The following is a 15,307-nucleotide window of genomic DNA, read 5'->3' on the forward strand; positions in this document are numbered from 1 at the left end:
TGAATGTTGAGTACTCTATTCATCTATCTGTCTGTCTGGCTGCCTGTCTGTCTGTCTGTCTGTCTCTCCCTCCATCCACCCACCATTTTACTTTTTTACAAGTCTATAAATGTCAGATATGTAGGATATTAATATATTTGACATTACCATTTGAACTGCAGTATATTTTTCAGCTGATATTACTATAAGCAGTATTTCCAAGCTCTGAGCAGTGAAATGATTCATCACCAATGATCCTACATTATATAGTGCTATAACTTGCAACTGAAATTGATTTAATTGGGTGTTTTTACCATTTGGTTTACGCAATACATCTAACATTTAAAGGTGGAAAAGTATTGTGGCACAAATTTAGGTGGTTAGTTTAAAAAAGGAGCCATTTGTTGGTTGCAGAAGTAAGTAGTAAGTTCACCCCCAGTAGTTCCCACAGATTCACTACAGGATTGAGGTCTGGGCTGTGACTGGGCCATTCTAACACATTCAGATTCTTGGTTTTCTAGCGTAGTTTTGGCAGTATTTTTTGGGTCATTATCCTGTTGGAAGGTGGACGTCCTCCCCAGTCTCAAGTCTCTTGCAGGCTCTATCAGGTATTCTTCTAGGATTGTCCTGTATTTGAATCCATCCATTGTTCCCTTAACCCTAACCAGTTTACCTGTCCCTGCTGATGAAGAGCATCCCCAGATCATGATGCTCCCATCACCATGCTTCACTGTGGGGATGGTGTTCTCAGAGTGATGAGCAATGTTAGGTTACCAATGCCAAAATGTCCAATTTTAGTCTTATCAGACCAGTGTGCTTTTTTCCACTCTTGAGTGTTTTGGCAAATTCCACATGGGATTTCATATTCATTTTTTCAACAATGGCTTTCTTCTCACCACTGTTCCATGAAGCCCAACTTTTTGGATGTCCCTCTGAGCTGTAGGCTATATATATCTCTAGCTACTTCAGAGTTACTCTTGGCCTCTTGGTTGCTTCTTTGACTAATGCCTTTCCTGGCTACTAATATTTGCAATTTTTTTTATCTGAACAATGATTTATTTGAACAATGTTTTTAACTTGCACAATGTTTTTATTTGAAAAGAATTTAGCTAACTATATTTACATTTCCTCTCACTTCAGTTTTATGGGCTATTTTGTGCAGATTCATGACATATAATCCTAATGAAGTTCATTTCCAGGTTGCACCATTACAAAGTACTAGGCTTCTTTTTTTTTTAGTAGAAAGTTATGGCATTTCTGTTGCAGCATCCTGTCAGATATCCCATACCGCTGACATTCTTTTTTTTTTTTTTAATAATTGCTGTGCAGGCCATGAATGCTTCCACAGTTCCAGAGGCATGCTTTTTAACATTCCAATTTAAAAGTAACGGCGTTTTGCATTTGTAGTTATTGCTATGGACCTTACGCGGATGGCTTCAATTGTATGAGATCCTGTCGAGTGTGATGAGATGGAAAACTGAGACCCACCTGTAAGTTGCCCGTCGTGGTTTCGCTCTAGGTGGCGCCATTTGGCACGAGTCCCAGCGCCGACGACTTCGCGTGTGTGTGTGTGTGTGTGAGGACGGGCGCGCGCGCGCCTCTCATCTCCACCATAAATGGTTTCCCCAGCAGGTACAATATCCCATTGCCTGTGTGCACCGGGCGCGCGCCGCCTCATTACTTCCGTCTTTGACACGCAATCACGGGATGCTGTGCGCAGAGCGGCAGGTCTGTGGAGCGTCTCTCCCTGCACACTTCTCACCACTTCTGATCCGGTTTCACACTTCAAGAATTGAAATAAGACTCTTTGGACGCTTTGAATTAATTTTTTAATATATATATGTTTTATTAGTCGCTTATTTTTTTTTGAAGTGAGCACTTGTGTGCCGTGGAACGGAAATGAAAATGAACGGTACGACGTTTAACCAAACGGACGGCGGTATTTTTTCCAACCGGACTGAGGAGATCTTGTCGTGCTGTAACTTCTCGTCGGTGGTGACGGACGACGGCTTCGCGGCGGCGGCACCGGACGATGAGCGCAGCTTGTTCATCATGAGAGCCGTGCAGATCGCCGTGATGTGCGTGCTGTCTCTCACCGTGGTGTTCGGCATCTTCTTCCTCGGCTGCAACCTCCTCATCAAGTCCGAGGGGATGATTAACTTTTTGGTGACGGATCGGCGACCGAGTAAAGAAGTGGAAGCGGTGATAGTGAGCGTGTATTAGCGCGCGCTGCGCTTCCAGAAGTGCAAACTTGAGACATGGACGCGCCCGGTTCTCTTTGCAGTAAATCCAGGTGAAGTTGCGTCCAGAACGCGCAGTAACTTGTGCTGCAGCAGAACACAGTCTGGTGTCGTGTGATGGTGGAGAAACCAGCTTCCTCTTTCCAACTTCCTCTTCAGCCAAAGTGTATAACTGAACACACTGCACATTTTATGTGCACGCCACCGAAATCACAAGGAGGTCGGACTTATGAAGCCAGCCGCCTGAACTGTCATATTTATGTTCCAAATCACATTTATTTACCCAGAGTATTTTTGCGCACGGATGGGTGGTGCATGTGTGCAACAAGCCGTGCGCACTTCTGACTGTATTTTTATGACTATATTACAGTTTTGTAAAACTGCACAGATGTGCGTTTGTTTAAATTGATAGGCTACATATAATGTTTCACGTTTAATGGAATAAAAGATTGAAAAATGTACAGAAAAGATGTTTCCGCACGAATTTTTATGATCTTTGCTACACCTCCAGAAGCGGGGATGAGTTCAGCTGTAGCAGTGTCGTGTGCGCAAACTACAGTTTATTGCGTTATAACAGTTATTTACTTCATGAGTGAGCTTAAATAAGACTTGTTTAAATAAGACACGTGCAATATAATTCATTCTTCATTCATTTATTCATTCATAATCCAGATAGAACCAGTTCTGTGGTCAGTGGGTGTGTGGGTGTGTGTGTGTGTTGTCAAATATATTGCATTGTGTCATTATATAATTTATCATATGCACACACACACACACACACACACACACACACACACATATATATATATATATATATATATGTGTGTGTGTGTGTGTGTGTGTGCTGTCAAATATATTGCATTGTATCATATAATGTATCATATGCACACTCACACACACACACACACACACTCCCCTATGGGGACAGTTAGTGTTTAAATGGGATACCAGTGGGGAAAAGTCTATCATTAGAGCACCTGTGCTCTTTCATCATTAGTTACTGTTGCATCATGGGGCATTTCTGCCATTTAGTGGATTTTGTCTAAAGCTTTTGCTTTTTACATTGTCTCTGATTATTACTTACAAAGTGAATCATAAGCTGTGTCTGTCTACACTAATCTCTCTTTGAATCATCTAATTCACATTTTTAAAGGAGGGTGAAAAACATTCTCAACAGCTGAGTCAGTTCATACAATGTCACAACAAGCATATATCATTACACTGGATTAAATAAATTATGGAACATTCTTGAGGTGATTGTTTGACTGATGGCTTGTGTAGCTTACAAGAGTAAGTTACTGATGAAACTGAGCAGCTTGAAGAGTTGCCTTACATAAGTAAATCTTTTGTTGTTCAGATTTGCCTGACTGAATTACTATGAATAAGTCATCAGTTCGACTTCAGGAGTAAACTAACTCCAATACACAAGTTCAATTTGTCAATAGTTTATCAAGTGGTCGACTTCTGGGGCCTAATAGCAGGTTTTTCCTTCATGGTGGTCATCGTAGTGTATTATAGACTCTAAAAACAAGCAAATGCTTGTAAATCTTTTCTAAATGTGTTTACCACACGAGGCAGAATGTCAGTGATTAAGTAGATGTGCCAGCTGTAAGCCAGACCTATTTATAAGAGTGTGAGAGAGCTGTGAGCTTGCTAACTTCACAGTGAATAATAATGGAAAAGGCACACTTATATAGATCTAGCCAGATCACAAGCACATCATTCCTATTTAAATTAACAGGAGCTAGTTATGTATGTGTTGTTCACCCTTTTTTCAGGTTTTATAAAAAAAAAAAAAATTAAAAAAAACAACAACACTACTCACTACTATATGGCTTGGACCAGTGTGTATATGAGCTTAATAGAGAACATCAATAAATGCATGTTATGATGAGGAATGGAAAGCCAAGCAGTGGCTAGAGTAATTTGGTTGTGATCATTAAATGCAAAAAACTCATTATTTTATGGCATTTTGTATTAGCATTTTACTAGATTATTCAGTTTGTTATTGTAATCTAGGCTTTTGTTCATTTCCATTACAAAAATGTGTTGAATATCAGGCTAAGTAATGTTAATAATATTTTTTAAATTGAGATTGTGGACACGCCACTTTAGACAGGTCTGGTGGGCTGTTCATAATCCATTGACAGTGCATAGAAACAGCTCATACAGCTCTAAATGAGTCTGGGACACATTAACACTAAAATGCCCTCAAAAATACCCTGCAAGCAGACCGTTCATGCCCATTATTAATGCATTGCCTATTTTTATTTTTAGATCTAATGCATGTTCTGCAGGGTCATTTGAACTTTACCTCTGAAAGGGAAAGAGTGTGAGAGAGAAACCTGTCAGTTGTTATCAGAATCCCGAGTTACTAAATGTCCATGTACCATACAGTTGCATAAATGTCCATGTACCATACAGTTGCATAAATGTCTATGTACCATACAGTTGCATAAATGTCTATGTACCATACAGTTGCATAAATGTCCATGTACCATACAGTTGCATAAATGTCTATGTACCATACAGTTGCATAAATGTCTATGTACCATACAGTTGCATAAATGTCCATGTACCATACAGTTGCATAAATGTCTATGTACCATACAGTTGCATAAATGTCTATGTACCATACAGTTGCATAAATGTCCATGTACCATACAGTTGCATAAATGTCTATGTACCATACAGTTGCATAAATGTCTATGTACATACAGTTGCATAAATGTCCATGTACCATACAGTTGCATAAATGTCTATGTACATACAGTTGCTTAAATGTCCATGTACCATACAGTTGCTAAATGCATTTTCATACAGTTTTGTTTATGAGGACCGATAAAGCGGATTGAGTTTTTCTCAATTGTAAGTTTGCATAGATAATTAAAAGAAGGAGGAAAGTTAATCCCTTTCACTCCCAGGACGTGTCAGTGTGTCCAGACTTACGTAACAACATACCTTTACTTTTCATTGTTGTTACTGAATAATTCATAGTCATTACTGAGTAATATGCTTTAAATGTATAACTCAGAAATAAGCCAGGATTTTCATGGGGTAAAGAGTACATGTAGGAAGAAAACTGGATGGATTATGAAAAACCCTAAACCTACTTAACAAAAAATTGACTTTTTATGCCTTTAAGACTTTTCTGAAAAAGAAAAGTAGATAATGTATTAAAGATCTGAGTTACATCAAACGCACCAAATACAGTTCATACACTTCTTAACTACTTCTGTATATAAAAGAGCATTCATCAGTATTCTTTTCGTCACATGAACCATGTTCTAAAATGACTGACACTCCGCGAAATTAGTGTATGATAAGGGCTGGTGTTTTATATGGTTCGTGTATTCAGGACATCAGCAGCAGCTCCTCCCATGGGTGTTGATTAGAGCTGAAAAGCTCTTTGGGCGCAGGCCCATCTCATGCCTGATTGGTTGAACAGATTGGCTGGTCAATAAGTGCAGTTTTGACTGACAGCTCCAGATTGCATCATGATAGAGCCAATCATGAGCATAGTTCTCAGTCTTGTGTGAAAAACAGGACTTTTGCCTATACATTCCTTAAATGTAAATGCACACTTAGTGTCAGTATCGGTTCTGTCTAACGCCTGTCTCCTTTTCTTATAAATGTTAATAATGTGCAATATTTTCCTGCTTTCTGTAACTTTATTGGGGTAATATTTCAGTCTAGATAGCGTCTTCACCATACTATCTATAAGATTTTGCGAGTTGAAACAAGATTTCGTGAAATGAAAAACAATAAATACAGATTATGTGTGCAGTTACATCATCACGGAAACCTAAGAGGGAGAAAAATAAACACTGTGATGAGGGTTGATCAATGGGAAGCATGCTTTGCAAGTTTCTTTAGCTGAAACAAAGGTGGAGTGATTCCCTAATTACATTCATTCATTGTCTGTAACTGCTTATCTAATTTGGAGCTGTAACAGTGCTGGGCATAAGGCAGGAGTACAGCCTGGACATGACTAATTACTAGATTTAATCTCGTAAAGCCCATCTTTTTTGTTTCTGGTTGTCAATGGATCAGTTAAAATGTATTAACCTTAGAGAGTTGTGTCAGAGCTGCAGCCAGCTGACATTGTTCTGATTAATTGTGCAAAAAAAAAAAAAAAAAAAAAATGCCAGACACTGCAATATCGATCATGAAATTAATTTCAGTCTGGCTGTGAGAACATGGAAAATTTCAGAGTGAGCATACTTACTCTGCACAATCCCACATTTTATTATTTAAGATATATTGTTGTGTGACATTCTGACTTCCTAATAAGTGGTGATCAAAAACATTGAATTGCTTCTGCCACTAATGCAGTCCTCTCAGTGTGATGAATCTGCTCTTCTTTGCTTGTGAAGATACAGGTTTACAACTGAGCAAACATCCTGATGAGTCCTGGCGTCTTGAAGGCAATGATATCTGCAGTCAGTGTGCAATAATAAGCACGATATAATTATAACCCTGTTAGTTTATGATTGCAATCCATCTAATTAATGTCCTCTTTTACAAATGTGGAAAATGTGGTGATAAATTATTGATAAAAACAACAAACTATATTATATAATACCTGCTTGAATTATGGAAGACATGTCTGAGAAGACTGTGCATCATACACAGCAGTGTTTAATATAAGCATGCATTATTTAGCCACTGCTTGTCTGACTGTGCATGACTTTTTTTTAACCGTCTTTATGCTTTAGCTCATCTATGTTACAGTGTGTCTGTGTGGCGCAGCACCTCTATGCTATGGCCCAGATCAGGTATAATAGTCCAGCTGAACATGGCGCATGTGGGACTTTGGGAACAGACACAGCTGATGGCTCTGGAGATTAAAGGTATTCCTGTGGGAAACTATGCTATGAAACACACAGAAAAAGTGTGTGTTCTTTTTAAGTGACCTGTCGCATTGTCATGGCAACGCGACAGATATGATCCTGGTAAAAATGAGCCAGGCCCCAATGGCCAATAAGTGTGTCTGAAAAATGCACAGCACCATTCTACAACTGGCGTCAGAGACCGATGAAAACAGCAAGCAACAAATAGTCTAAATATCACATTCTAAAAACATTAGATACCTTTTATCAAAAAACATTTTTTTTTTTGTTCTGGAAAATTCTGATCACAAAACAGTTTCCAGTGCTGATAAGACTTCATTTAATCTGTCTCCAGGGATCTGATTAACACATTTTAAAATTGTGTGGCAGAAAAAAAAACACCTCTAGGCTACTATAATCTGTGTATCTGAGGTTAACAAGGTTCAACCTGCTAGCTATTAACACTTTTTCACCTGATGGCATTTACAGGCCAGTCCTTCATGGTGTGTCGAGTGGGAGAAAAAAGAAACAGATTGCTCTCGTTTTGTTATCTCTTGCTTCGGGAAAAGCTGAAACTTGGCTGCTCTGTGCAAGAGCATCAGCCATGCATTTTTTACAAAACCGTTTGAACAGTCTGTTTGCCTGAGGCAGTTTCTCTGTCTGCCTACACACACACACACACACACACACACACACACACAAATTTACTCTCTGATAGCGTGATAGAGGTTCTATAACATTACCTTGTCCCTCTATAAGATATATGCATCCATTTACTGGTAATGCTGTGTTTGGTTTGATTGAAAACATTCAGAAAGTCTTCCCAAACTTCTGACTGTCTCGCAGCAGCTCATGGCTTATGAAATACATTTCTCAGTGGTAGAGTGACAGTGATGACAGAGTGGAAAGGGTCTGTCCTTGTACTGAAATGCATCATGCTACTGCTGACTGATAACGATTCAGACCAGCTTCCTATTACCTACTGAATCACTCCCAGATCAACTCATAAAACCTGTTATTACTTTTTCATTTGATGACATGTCAAGCAGAGCCATCAAATTGGCATCAGTGCCAAGACAGTAATTACCTCCAGTGGTTAAATGGAGAAATACTGTAAGTGGATTCAGACTGAACTTCCCATGACAGCATGCATTAGTAAATCTTTAGTATGTTGCTAAATAATATTTGGAATAAAAAAAACTAAAAGATATGTCCACAGAAGGAGCTTTGTTCTGCTGCTTTAAATGGGGCATGCACAGCCTTAATGAATTTATGGGTTTCACAGAATAGATGATTAAGCCTGACCTCATTGCCTCTTAGAAAAAAAAGGCTCCATCTAGCACTCTGCGGGGTTCTTTGTTTTGTCCAAATGGACATATGTTACTGTCATCCCTACAGTCGCTTGATTCATTTGAATTTGGTTTGCATCGTGTCTAAAACAGAAAAGAGTATAAATGAAGATTTCACAGTGTACACAACTAAAAACATTTTTATCATTCTTAATTCTCACTGGAAAGACCTTTCAAAAATTGTACAACATTAGTCCAAAATAAACCTTCTGTTTCTAAATGAGAAGTATTAAATATAACACACACACACACACACACACACACAAAAGCTCTAATATGATTTGCCATGCTGATTGCAGAGTCTCTACGATGCTGCTTGTTCCACCTTTGGGAATCTTTGTTTAATGGTGCACTGCCTTCCTCTGTCACAGCACACTAAGCTTTCTCCGAGAGCCTTCTGTGGGTCATGACGTATTGAGCCTCCCTGAAATGTGTGTGTAGAGAGACTGAGAGCGACAAAGAGAAATGTGTTTAATAAACCAATCACTGTGTAGCATTGTGGAAATTGAATAGCATGGTCAAAATTAAATTTAAATAAATAAATTACAATTATTTAACTACACTCACTGTCCACTTTATTAGGAACACCTGTACGCCTGCAGCCTGTGCTCACTGCTGCCTCAGATTCCTGTTCTTGGCTGATAGGAATGGAACCTGATGTGGTCTTCTGAAGTTGTAGCCTACCCACCTCAAGGTTTGATGTATTGTGCAATCTGAGATGCTTTTATGCTCTCCACAGTTGTAAAGTGTGGCTATTTGAGTGGTTATTATCATAGCCTTCCTGTCAGCTTACAATAGTCTGGCCATTAATCTCTGACCTCTCTCATCAACATGGCGTTTCCTCACACAGAACTGCCGCTCACTGGACATTTTTGTTTTTTCACTTTTTTCGATTGTTGTTTGTGAAAATCCTAGGAGAAATACTCAAACCAGCCTGTCTGGCGCCAACAACCATGCCACGTTGAAAGCTGTTGCGAACACATTTTTTCCCCATTCTGATGCTTGATGTGAACATTAACTGAAGTTTTTTACTTCTGCACTTTTTATCCATTGCACTGCTACCACATGATTGGATAATTGCATGAATGATCAGCTATACAGGTGTTCTTAATAAACTGGACAGTAATATATGTAGGCTTTTAGGAGAATATATTCATAACTATACACTGCATTGAAATAATGTGCAGCTAAAACAGTTGAGTGTGCCACTGAACATATCAGCACATTAACAAGGCTCTATGCACATGAGCACTCGGTTCTAATTTTTTTGGATCAGATCTGATCTTTCTGCCCTGATGGCATTTACATCCACATTTGACCCATGTATGTCTTCAATATAAACATACTTCTGACATTTGCACATTTTTTTAAAATAGATAATTATCGCATGCATTATCTATATGTATCACAAACAACAACAGAAAACACCATATATGTGAGACCGTCAATCATTGCAGAAGCAATTAAATGAAAAAAAAAAAAATGCTGTCAGCGCAAGCCTTCACCACAAAGATTATTTGCTTTTGGGGACAGTTGACAGCTTGTCAGCTGCTCATGAAGGCAAGAAGGCAAAAAAAAGGCCAGATGTAGAGCTTTTGCTGTTTTTGCAACTATTACTGGTACTTCTGTGGTGCAGGAGTAGAGCCAGCATTAACATGTGCATACACAGTGAAGTGGGATGAAAGAATTTCTGTAAAAAATATTACAGTCACATGGTCACATTTGTATCAAGTCTGGAACCACAAATCTAAATTTTTGCACTGAACAAATCAGATGCAGCACATTTAGGGAAAAAAAAAATTTGGGACATGATCATCCGTATTTCCTCTGTCACACAGGCATTCTTTTCCTTCCATGAAAAAAACTGCAGATATCAATTCATCATGCCAAAAAATACGTTGTTGAGGAAGGAGCAGAAGTGGAAAAAGTATATAGAAACTTTGCTTTAAGCAAATTTTGATTGTGTCCAAATCTTACTTACTTAAATGTAGAAGTATGGAACCAAAAATCGATATGAGTGAAAGTCATAAAGTTTCTATGTCCCATAGTCAAGTATTCAAGAACAAAGGTAAATATATATATGTTCAAAAATTAGCAATCAAGACGTTTCACAATTGTATTTATTTATTAAATGTTGACTTGCTGGTTAGCTAGCAAAATGTAACACACTTAAAGCTGACTGAATTTGATTGGGTGTCTTTAAAAAGACAAATTAAAAAAACAGAAAGCACAACTGATGCCAGGCAAGAGGGAGAAAAACACATATAATGCCATTTGAGATTTTCTTTGAGGTCAGAATGAAAATGTAAGGCATAAAAATGTTCTTTCTCTTGTTAATTTACATGAGTAAGAGAAAAAGCATTCAATTTTTTAATACTTAAGTAAAGTACAAATCTTAAGTAGAGTAGTGAAGTGCAAGTGTTCTCAAGTGTTCTCCATCCCTAGGAAGAAGTCTGCCGAAATGGTGCCTTACTTTCGTTGTGCAGTTGTCATACTTTTCTTGTGTGGCTTAAAAATATTCTGCACATCTCTAAATTTGGGTCAATAACCACAAGCTTCAGATTTGATCTAAGGACTGATATAATGTTTTCACATGTCAAACACATTGTATTTTTCATTATTAGTAATCAAAGATTGCAGTTAGCACTATGGAACTTGTCAGCATTAAGTTTATAAATATAAATATAACAGATTTGGATTTTTTTTAATTCACAAAATATGTGAACAATAAGCAGGGAATGTATATCCACTCATCCATTTTATTCCATTTTATTCATCTGCTCCATGAATATGCTTATGTCTAAGTCTGTTCATGCAGGCTGAACAAGCAGAGCACTCTGTGTGTGTGTGTGTGCGTGTGTGTCTGTGTGTGTGTCTGTGTGTGTGTGTGTGTGTGTCTGTGTGTGTGTGAGTGTGCGTGTGTGCTGCACCTGGCAGTGGGCTGAAGGCTTTGATCTTTATCTGCTTATTTGGACCTTTGTAATGGTTGCTATGTCTCTCTCTATCTCTCTCTCTCTTTCTTTCTTTCTCTCTGCACTGAAAGAGCCCTGGGATTGTGATGATGAGCATTTCGAAGCAAAGGCAAATATCTGGCACAGAGAAGAAAGGAAGCTGAAGTGAGAGAGGCTGAGGAATTGTTCATGTGAGAGTTGGTTAAAGGTGTTGTCAGGTGAGATAGCACAGCATCACAGAAGAGACTGGCAGGGATAGGGAGGGCTACAGAGATTCGTCAATGTCATCTCTTTGTTTCTCTCTCACACACACACACACAGACACACACATACACACTCCACTGTCTCAGTGAGATCCACTGTACCTGACCATCTGACACAAAGAGAACTGAACCTTTTTATTTAGTTTGGTAGTACACTGACATCCAGGCAGTTGGCAGCAGAATGAAACTGATAATCCACAGCTCACATTAAAATGAGAAATAACTCAACACTAATATTCCGCCCACTGAAATGAATGAAGCAGTGGCAGTAAAACATCAGTGTAAGAAGCGTTGACTTTCATCTAAGTTGGCTTGGGATGATGCCTGTGTGCTGTCATGGCTGTCACAGGCTGGGCAGCAGAGCCTTCCTGCAGCATCTGTTCATAGCCATCATCCAGCCGGCATCTGCACAGGGGTCATTCCACACACCTCATTTTAATAACTCAATATCTGTTGCAGGAAATAAAGGGGCATCTCACCCAGGATTTTTAACTGCACCCCACAGGAAACTGGTATTTTGAGAAATGTTTTATTGACAGTGTGAAAGAATGGACAGTTTTGCATGGCTTAATTGGCTGTTGATTAAATAGTTTCCTGGTATCCACACACAGAAATCGAAGGTCATGCCATTTACGTGCAGTTAGCATATTCAAACTGTCTGACATTTCCATAGACCTCCGAATTTTGCTTGCTGACTGTCTAAAACCAATTCACTACTTTCATAATTAAATTTCTTCTCAGTAAGCATAAGCAGGGAGCTTGAATGTCAGCATTATTTTCTCCAGGCTACTCACTGTCAGTCAGGCAGTGTGATATAAAATACACACCTGACTCTTCACCTGAATGTGATGGTCATTTCTACATAACAGAACAAAGCAAACTAATAGATTGAATTCTTGGGTTTTTTCTCCATGTTATTCTTAGTGAAAATGCTGGGTGTGTATGTGTATGTGAGCTCTCTTTGGAGTATGGTAAAGAAAAACACATTTATCTATCATTCTTGCCTTCACCAAACTCACCCCTTCATCCCCAGAGTGCTCTTCACACATCTTTGGCCCATGCATGAAAGAGCGATGTGTAAATGCATGAGTCCATGATGATTGGATGGTAAGTCAGAAGTCTTGGTAACAACTGACATTAAGGTTTACTTAAATACCATTGTTTACAGCATTTGTTAATATTAGCGAAACATGAACATCAACATTAATACACACAAATGATTTCAAAATAATTAATATTTGTTTTAATTGATTTTTTTTTGTTAACAGTGAACAAAATAAACTAAATGCACTTGCATTAGTCAATATTTATCTCATTCATCAGTAAAACAAAGCCCACAATGACTAATAAACTAATGTCTTAATTTGTTTCTTTATAGTGGTTAATTAGCAAAATTCATAATGGAGGCTAAATGTTTTCATTATTCACACCTGCAGAAATGAGGAGGTTTTAGTAGCATGCTGTAAATGAATTTATGCTAATTTATGTAGATTTATTTTCATCATGGAGGAAATGACTATTGGTTAATGCAAGTGTACTTATCATTGTTATCATTTAAGCAAACATCAAGTAGTAAATGTTTTACCTTGCTTTGTTAATATTACTTATGGTTTGTGAATGAAGTTCATGGTTTGCTAACTAAAGCAGTAAATAATGTTTGTCAAGGAACCCTAAAGTGTTACCAACATCTTAAATCAGAATCTGTTAATGACAAACTTCTGTATGAACAAATCAGCCCTGCAGTGCCATAATTACGATATTTTCCAAATAATTACAGCATCCTGATATATTTTGCTAATGATGAAATACTTAGAAAGACAAGCATCCTGTGTTACGCAGCTGTGTTTTCTGTAGTGAAGAGCAGCACATCTGTGAGAAGTTATGAGACATTTATACATCTGTATACAAGGCAAGGAGTGGTCAGACATGGCACTAGGCTAGGACACCAATCAGAATGTGAAACTTCAAAGCATTAATGGATGTACAATATATATAGATCTTTCTAATATACACAGACTTGGGGTGACATTAATCTTTACCATCATGTTTTCACTTCCCTGATTCCTACCCGCTAACATCCTCAGACTGCTCTCTAAGGCAATAGTGGTTATAGGAGCAGTGCTGCAGTCCGCCTCACCTCTTCTGATTGCATGACTTTAATGAGCTCAGTGTGAAGAGCAGGCCTTCATGTGCTGATGATCTCATAGATCAGTGGAGCTTCCAGGGAAAATAATTATAGCTGACATTTAGGGGCATGCTCAGAGGGTCCAAAGTTGCAGAAATGGCAAACTATGTCTGCTTTATGGTGATGGAAGCATTCTTGGCTTTGCAGTACATAGTTCCCACTTCAGTTTGAGGGGGAAAATCAAGCAGAAGCACACTGCTGATAGTCCAATGTTGGACTGCTGTAGGCCAATGATTCAGAGCCGATAATGAGCAATGGGTTGATAAAGAGCTCAGACAAATATATCATATTTATGTTCTCTTTATGTTCTCTCTCTTAAGCACTAAGGCACCGCCTGGTACCTGGTGACTAACACAGAGGCAGGTAGTTTTCATTTTCATTTAATAAATCATCAAATAAATGTTTATTTGCTCATAATGTCATACTGACCTCCAATTTCCCAGTAAATATCCTGTCACTATTTCTGGCGATGCATTTGAACCTATTTATTTTCAGAAATAGCACATTACTTTTTTTGAGAGGGTAAGCATTTGCAGTTGTATTGCTGTTAAATGGCTGCTCTTAGTGCCAGACTACCAGGTTGTGGATAACAGGAGAAAGCTATTTGATCATGTGCTATACAGTGTGTGTGTACTCCATGACTACCAAGGTCAGTGTGAGATTGTCCTTGGCCAAGTCTAGACACCCACAGCAGGCTCCAAACCATAGCCAGGATCCCTCTCATGCTCACCCTCTAGGCCATGCTCATATACCATTCTACACAGATCATACATACTTGGATTTTTTAATTGATGTGCTGCACTTAGTTGTGGGTTGTTGTTATTCTCCAAAAATACAGTCATTTTTTCCTGGTGCTGAAGTGCTCTGTGTTCCAGTGTGCCTAGAAACCCCAACATGAGATTAATTTCCTCCCTAAAGCCAGACTGTGAGGCACAATTATGCACTAACTGAAGTTGTCTTGCCCCAGATGGGTTTGGTAATGAGACAAAGAGTGCCATGGGGCTGAACAAGGTTTATTTCTTTTTTCTCACTTGTGTAAACCCTAAAGCTTCCCTCAATTACTCCTCAGCAGGGTTCCAAACAAACCACTGGCTCAGATTTGGAACTAGGAGAAGAGGGCAGGGACAATGGAGTGAAGAGACATGATTGCCTCTGCCAAGAAACATCTTCAACAGCATATAACGAGAAGAGAGTCAATAAAGAGAAAGAATCGGGCTGAAAGTAGAGAGGAGGCAACAAAGTGAGTGTGGGAGAAAAAAACAACAACAAAAAATGGAAGTTGAGAAGAGGAGAAACAGTCGAGTAGATGGTCCTGCAGTTGTAAGAGATGTGGCAATAACAAGGTTTAATTACACACAGTAATACAACATCAACAAACAAAAAAGTTCAGCTCACTTTACATGTGCATTTCAATTTGTCAGAAATTGTATAATAGGCTATTATTCCATTTTTATATGAATTTATGTGAATTAGTGTAATGTTTTAATTACCTGAACCTACAGTTTGAC

At 38.5% G+C, this 15,307-nt stretch overlaps 1 protein-coding gene across 1 annotated transcript; it reads left to right on the forward strand.

Moving 5' to 3' along the window:
* Window positions 1-1,592: 1,592 nt before the first annotated feature.
* On the forward strand, window positions 1,593-2,982 carry rprma (reprimo, TP53 dependent G2 arrest mediator candidate a). The gene has a single exon (XM_026912794.3). It carries the CDS (start codon window positions 1,879-1,881, stop codon window positions 2,200-2,202), a length of 324 nt encoding a protein of 107 aa, XP_026768595.1. The 5' UTR covers window positions 1,593-1,878; the 3' UTR covers window positions 2,203-2,982.
* The last annotated feature ends 12,325 nt before the right edge of the window (window positions 2,983-15,307 follow it).

Source organism: Pangasianodon hypophthalmus, chromosome 5, assembly GCF_027358585.1.
Source record: "Pangasianodon hypophthalmus isolate fPanHyp1 chromosome 5, fPanHyp1.pri, whole genome shotgun sequence".
Classification (NCBI taxonomy): Eukaryota; Metazoa; Chordata; class Actinopteri; order Siluriformes; family Pangasiidae; genus Pangasianodon; species Pangasianodon hypophthalmus.

Excerpts from the sequence above, each read along its gene's own strand:
- rprma (XM_026912794.3), top strand. The coding sequence starts at position 1,879 with ATGAAAATGAACGGTACGACGTTTAACCAAACGGACGGCGGTATTTTT.